This window comes from Thamnophis elegans, unplaced genomic scaffold (genome assembly GCF_009769535.1).
Source record: "Thamnophis elegans isolate rThaEle1 unplaced genomic scaffold, rThaEle1.pri scaffold_100_arrow_ctg1, whole genome shotgun sequence".
NCBI lineage: Eukaryota > Metazoa > Chordata > Lepidosauria > Squamata > Colubridae > Thamnophis > Thamnophis elegans.
This window is the reverse complement of record NW_022473574.1, coordinates 149043-155387: the sequence shown is the minus strand read 5'-3', so window position 1 is coordinate 155387 and position 6345 is coordinate 149043. Positions and strand designations below refer to the sequence as shown.

Below are 6345 nucleotides of genomic sequence, written 5' to 3'. Positions count from 1 at the left end.
TTTTTTGGCAAAATAACTTGAATACATGAAGACAAGAAGCAGTGAAATGTCCTATCCCACTCTTAAAAAGTAAAGGTTCTCTTCGCACCTATGTGCTAGTCGTTCCTGACTCTAGGGGGTGATGCTCATCTCCGTTTCAAAGCCAAAGAGCCAGCGCCGTCCGAAGACATCTCCGTGGTCATGTGGCTGGCATGATTAAATGCCGAAGGCGCATGGAACGCTGTTTCCTTCCCACCAAAGGTGGGTCCTATTTTTCTACTTGCATTTCTTACGTGCTTTCGAACTGCTCGGTTGGCAGAAGCTGGGACAAGTAAAGGGAGCTCATTCTGTTACGAGGCGCTAAGGATTCGAACTGCTGTCCTCCCGACCTTTCTGATCAAGAAGCCCAGCGTTTTAGCCACTGAGCCACCATGTCCCTATTAGATCTTTATAGAAATGGCTACAATTATGACTGTCAGAATCTTTTTGAAAAATAACTTGAATACATGAAGAGAAGAAACAGTGAAATGTCCTACTCCGTTCTAGTCTAGCACATAGACTAATATCATATATTCAAGAATTACACCCACGTTTTCTTTTGCACACCTCCTACCTACAATTTATCTGCACAATCCTTCCATCGTCCCTGTTCCCCTGAAAATAAAACCTCCTCGGATAATAAGCTCAATTGGGCTTTTGAGGACATGCACTAAAATAAGCCCTCCCCAAAAAATAAGCCCTCCCTGAAAATATTGCCACACAGCAGCAGCCATGAGGTGACCACGCTCGCCGCCTCCTGCACTTCAAAAATAATAAGATCTCCCCAAAAATAAGGCCCAGTGCTTCTTTCAGGGGTCCAAACAAAATAAGACCCTGTTTTGTTTTTGGGGAAACACAGCGTCAAAAAAGCACGAACTCTCTTTGCAAACTCGTCCCTCCACCCACTCAACCCCAATGAGAAAGCAATGGATCGTTACAAAAATTAAAATAAACTAACAGTCAAAGTATTACGTCTCTTGAAGACCTCTGCACGGATTTCTCTACCCGGTTAAACTTTCGTCTTACCTGCTAATTGGATCCCATCCGGCTGAAAAAATAACAACCCCCAAAACTTGCAGAGGTTTGTGGCTTGCTCTGGTGTCTGTTTTGTTTTACCAAATCAGTGTTCCAAGTAGGAAGCAGAAAACGTTACTGCTGCAGATATATAGTGCGGCTAATAAGCCTGCAGCTCCTGAATAAGTCACTCAGTTGGAATAAGCCATTTGTTTATAGCAACAGCACTTAGACGTATATACTGCTTCACCCGTGCTTTCCAGCCCTCTCTAAGCGGTTTCTACAGACCTCTATGCGGTTTGACCCTAAACAATCTGGGTCCTCATCTTACCCACCTCGGAAGGATGGAAGGCTGAACCAACCTGGAGCCTGGTGAGATTCGAACCTGCTGGCAGTGGGTAGAGTTAGCCTGCAATACTGCATTCAGATAGATAGATAGATAGATAGATAGATAGATAGATAGATAGATAGATAGATAGATAGATAGATGATAGATAGATAGATAGATAAGTAGATAGATAGATAGATAGATAGATAGATAGATAGATAGATAGATAGATAGATAGATAAGATGATAGACAGACACACAGATAAATAGAGATAGAGACATGGAGACACAGAAACAGAAATGGAGTGAGGGACAGAAACAGTGAGAGATTGAGACAGAGAGAGATAGAGACATGAGACTAGATGATAGATAGATAGATAGATAGATAGATAGATAGATAGATAGATAGATAGATAGATAGATAGATAGATAGATAGATGATAGATAGATAGATAGATAGATAGATAGATAGATAGATAGATAGATAGGCAGGCAGGCAGGCAGGCAGGCAGGCAGGCAGGCAGGCAGGCAGGCAGGCAGGCAGGCAGGCAGGCAGGCAGGCAGGCAGGCAGGCAGGCAGATTCAGTAGGTGAGATGATAGATATATGATAGATAATAGATAATGATGGATGGATGGATGGATGGATGGATGGATGGATGGATGGATGGATGGATGGATGGATGGATAGGCAGGCAGGCAGGCAGGCAGGCAGGCAGGCAGGCAGGCAGGCAGGCAGCAATAGCAATAGCAATAGCATCTAGTCTTATATACCACTTCATAGTGTTTTACAGCCCTCTCTAAGTGGTTTACAGAGAGAGCCTATTGCCCGCAACAATCTGGGTCCTCATTTTGCCCACTTTGGAAGTCCTGGGGAGGTGGGAAGAGTTGACCTGGAGCCGGCCAGGATTGAACTCCAGGCGGCATGCATAGTTAGCCTGCAATACTAATATGCATACTGTTTATGATATCACTTTATAAACGCAACCTTTGGGGTGTTTAGGAGCCTTAAGGATGAAAAGGGCACAGAAGCTTTATTCATATACACCATGGGACAAAAGAAATAAATAAGTAAACAAATAAAATAAATAAATAAATAAATAAATATAGTAAACAAACAAACAAACAAATGAGAACTCCTTTCCCCAGTTACTCAAGACAATATCCAAGTCTCTTTTCATGCTATTTATTCATGGAGCAATTTTGTTCTTATCCACCAGGGGGCAGAGGAAAACCAAGATTAATAACATCACAGCTGTTAAATCTTGTCTTTCAACCCTTCCTGATTTACATATATTATTAGGCACTGGAGCAAAGCAAAGTTACCCAAAGATAATTTAAAACAAGGCAAATCCACTGAAATGTACAGGTAGTCCTTGACTTACAGCCCTTTGTTTAGTGACCGTCCAAACTTACGACGGCACTGAGAAAAGCGACTTTTTGACCGTGTTCCACACTTACGACCGTTGCAGCCTCCCCATGACCACGTGGTCCAAATTCACAGGTTTGGCAACGGGCTCGTGTTTTATGACGGTTGCCGTGATCCGGGGGGGGGGGGTTACGTGATCCCCTTTGGCGACCGAAGTCACCGGGGGAAGCCAGATTCGCTTAACAACCGCGCGACTCACTTAACTACTCCAGAGATTCCCTTAGTGACGGTGGCAGGAAAGGTTGCAAAATGGGGGAAAGCTCGCTTCACCAAAGTGTCTCGCTTAGCGATGGAAATTTTTTTGGGGGGGGAGGCTCTTCCGTGGTCGTAAGTCGAGGACTACCTGCGTAGAGAATGATGTACATTCAGAGTCCTCTTTTCAACGTTTTAATGCAATGTGGCTGCAGCTGTACAGATATATATATATAGGTTTTATGGACCATTAAGCCCAATGTTGTGACTAAACCAGTGGTGGGATTCAAATAATTTAACAACCAGTTCTCTGCCGTAATGACCATCTGGGTAGATGGGGCTCGGTGGTCATGTGACTGAGTGGGCATGGCCAACTCAAGGTCACTCAGGTCGGTGGACGCTTCGTCTTAGTTGTTACAATATAATAAGGGTTAACCGGAGAGGCAGTTTTTGTAAGCAGGGCAATAAAGATTCAGCTAGAAACAACACCAGAATGTTTCCTTCCTGCCTTCCTTACAGGATTAGCCCTGTAAGGTGAAAAAAAACAAAAGGAGATTTCTTCCAACAACCGGTTCTCTGAACTGCTCAGAAAGTTACCAACCGGTTCTCTCGAATAGGTGCGAACCGGCTGAATCCCACCACTGGACTAAGCCCAACATTGGTCAGGAATCGGAGGATTTGCGTCATGCCGCTCTGCACTCTAACAACTTGCGAAAACTTTTCTGAAAGCTATCGTCCAGGAAGGCATACAGGAAAGGATTCAAGCATGAATTGGCATAGCTCAGGCTGGTGATGAAATACGAGACGCCGATGACTGCGGGGGTCTGGGGCAAGTCGGTGGTCAAAGCCACGATGGTGGCCAGGTGGAAGGGTGTCCAGCAGAAGAGGCACACCGCCAACACGACGAAGACCATAATGGTGACTTTCTTTTTCGCTTTGTCCAAAGCTTTGGCGTTGGAGTTCAAGCTCATGTTCCGCAGATTGTACAACATCATGGCGTAAAGGGCACAGATGGTGGACACCGGAATGGCGAAGCCCAACAAGAGCGTGTAGATCCGGCTGGCTTTGAACCAGGACCTTTCCGGCTTGGGGAAGTTGAGCCCGCAACTGGTGATGTTCAAGTCATCCTTGTAGACATTGGCAAAGATGAAGAACGGAAAGACGATCAGGGTGACCAGCACCCAGACGCAGATGCTGATGAGACGGGCCGCCCGGTAGGTACGGTACGGCATCCTCTTCGACCGGACGGTGGACAGCACCACCAAGTACCGGTCGATGCTCATGACGGTCAGGAAATAAATGCTGGAAAAGATGTTGTAGTGGTCGATGGAGAGGATGACCTTGCAGAGGGCCTCGCCAAAGGGCCAGTAGTGCAGCAGATGTTCGGCGATGTTGATGGGCAAGACCAAGGTGAAGAGGTCGTCGGCGATGGCTAAGTTCAGGATGAACATGTTGGTGACCGTCTTCATTTTGGGGGCCTTCAGGATCACGTAGATGACCGCCGTATTCCCCGTCAGACCCACCGCACAGATAACTGAGTAGATAATCGGGAGGACCACGTAGAAATCTGGGGACTGGAACTCCTGGGAGGTGAGGTTGAGCGCCGTAGCGTTCTCACGGCAGCAGGCATTGTCCGGTCCAAGGCTGGTGGCGTTGGTGCCCAGCTCTCTCTCCTCCAAAGCGTTTGCCATGTCTGGACCTTCAGCGGAGAGCTTGTCCTTCAGAGAATGTGACCCGCGAGGAAAGACTCAGTCATTTTCCGGAAAGGGCTGTAAAAAGTCCTTCTTAAACTTTGCGGGTCAGTTCCAGTGAAGCAAAACAACCACAGGGCAGGCGACTGGAGCAAAGGAGGAGGAGGCAAAAACAATTGCCAAGGTTACAAAGGCAAGAGTTGCTGGGAAAGGATCTAATTGGCGGCTTTAAAAACAATTGCGGCTTGCAAAGGAAGTTGGTTAACTGCTTGGACGGTGCTTGCTGCCTCAACACCCTCATAGCCCCCTCTCCGCATTCAGAAAGACGCAAGGAGGCATCTCCCTACCCCTCACCTCAATTGGGTCCCATAACAAAGACCGAAGCAGCTTTGTACTCCAGAAGAGAACAGAAGGAAGGACTCTCCGGAGTGAAGCCGTTTCCTTAAAACCCTGCAGGGAAAAAAGAGAGGGAGGGAGGGAGGGAGGAAGGGAGAGAGACAATGAAAATCAGACACACCGTTTAACCTCCCTGCAGGGTACAATACCCACCCAACCACCCCAAAACCCACCTACCCCCACATGTCATGTGCTCTAGTTGATCATCTGGGACAAAAAAAAATCCCTAAATCTTTTACAATCAACCCCATCCCGGTAGCATCGGGGAGCAAAGGTTTAAGATGAACAGAGTGCCAAAGTGGAAAAGAGAGAGAGGGGGGGGAGAAGGAGAGAGGGAGAAAAAGATGAAGGGGGAGAGAGAAAGAAAGAGGGAGAGAAAGAGAGGGAGAGTGGGAGAAAGAAAGAAAGAAAGAAAGAAAGAAAGAAAGAAAGAAAGAAAGAAAGAGGGAACAAGGGGGGGAGAGAGGGACAGGGAGAAAGAGAAAGAAAGAGGGAGAGAGAGGATGGAGAGAAAGAGAGAGGGAGAAAGAAAGGGAGAGAGAAAGAAAGATGGAACAAGGTGGGAAGGAGAGAGGGGGAGGGAGAAAGAAAGAGGGAGAGAAAGAGAGGGAGAGGGGGAGAAAGAAAGAAAAAGGGAACAAGGGGGGGAGAGAGGGACAGGGAGAAAGAGAGGCGGGAGAGAGAAAGAAAGAGGGAGAGAGAGGATGGAGAGAAAGAGAGAGGGAGAAAGAAAGGGAGAGAGAAAGAAAGACGGAACAAGGTGGGAAGGAGAGAGGGGGAGGGAGAAAGAAAGAGGGAGAGAAAGAGAGGGAGAGGGGGAGAAAGAAAGAAAAAGGGAACAAGGGGGGAGAGAGGGACAGGGAGAAAGAGAGGCGGGAGAGAGAAAGAAAGAGGGAGAGAGAGGATGGAGAGAAAGAGAGAGGGAGAAAGAAAGGGAGAGAGAAAGAAGGACGGAACAAGGTGGGAAGGAGAGAGGGGGAGGGAGAAAGAAAGAGGGAGAGAAAGAGAGGGAGAGGGGGAGAAAGAAAGAAAGAAAGAGGGAACAAGGGGGGGGAGAGAGGGACAGGGAGAAAGAGAGGCGGGAGAGAGAAAGAAAGAGGGAGAGAGAGGATGGAGAGAAAGAGAGAGGGAGAAAGAAAGGGAGAGAGAAAGAAAGACGGAACAAGGTGGGAAGGAGAGAGGGGGAGGGAGAAAGAAAGAGGGAGAGAAAGAGAGGGAGAGGGGGAGAAAGAAAGAAAAAGGGAACAAGGGGGGAGAGAGGGACAGGGAGAAAGAGGCG

At 47.4% G+C, this 6345-nt stretch overlaps 1 protein-coding gene across 1 annotated transcript; it reads right to left on the bottom strand.

Annotated features, from left to right (window-relative positions):
- Positions 1-3607: 3607 nt before the first annotated feature.
- On the bottom strand, positions 3608-5106 carry NPBWR2 (neuropeptides B and W receptor 2). Its single transcript, XM_032238290.1, has one exon. It carries the CDS (start codon positions 4668-4670, stop codon positions 3663-3665), a length of 1008 nt encoding a protein of 335 aa, XP_032094181.1. The 5' UTR covers positions 4671-5106; the 3' UTR covers positions 3608-3662.
- Positions 5107-6345: the final 1239 nt, after the last annotated feature.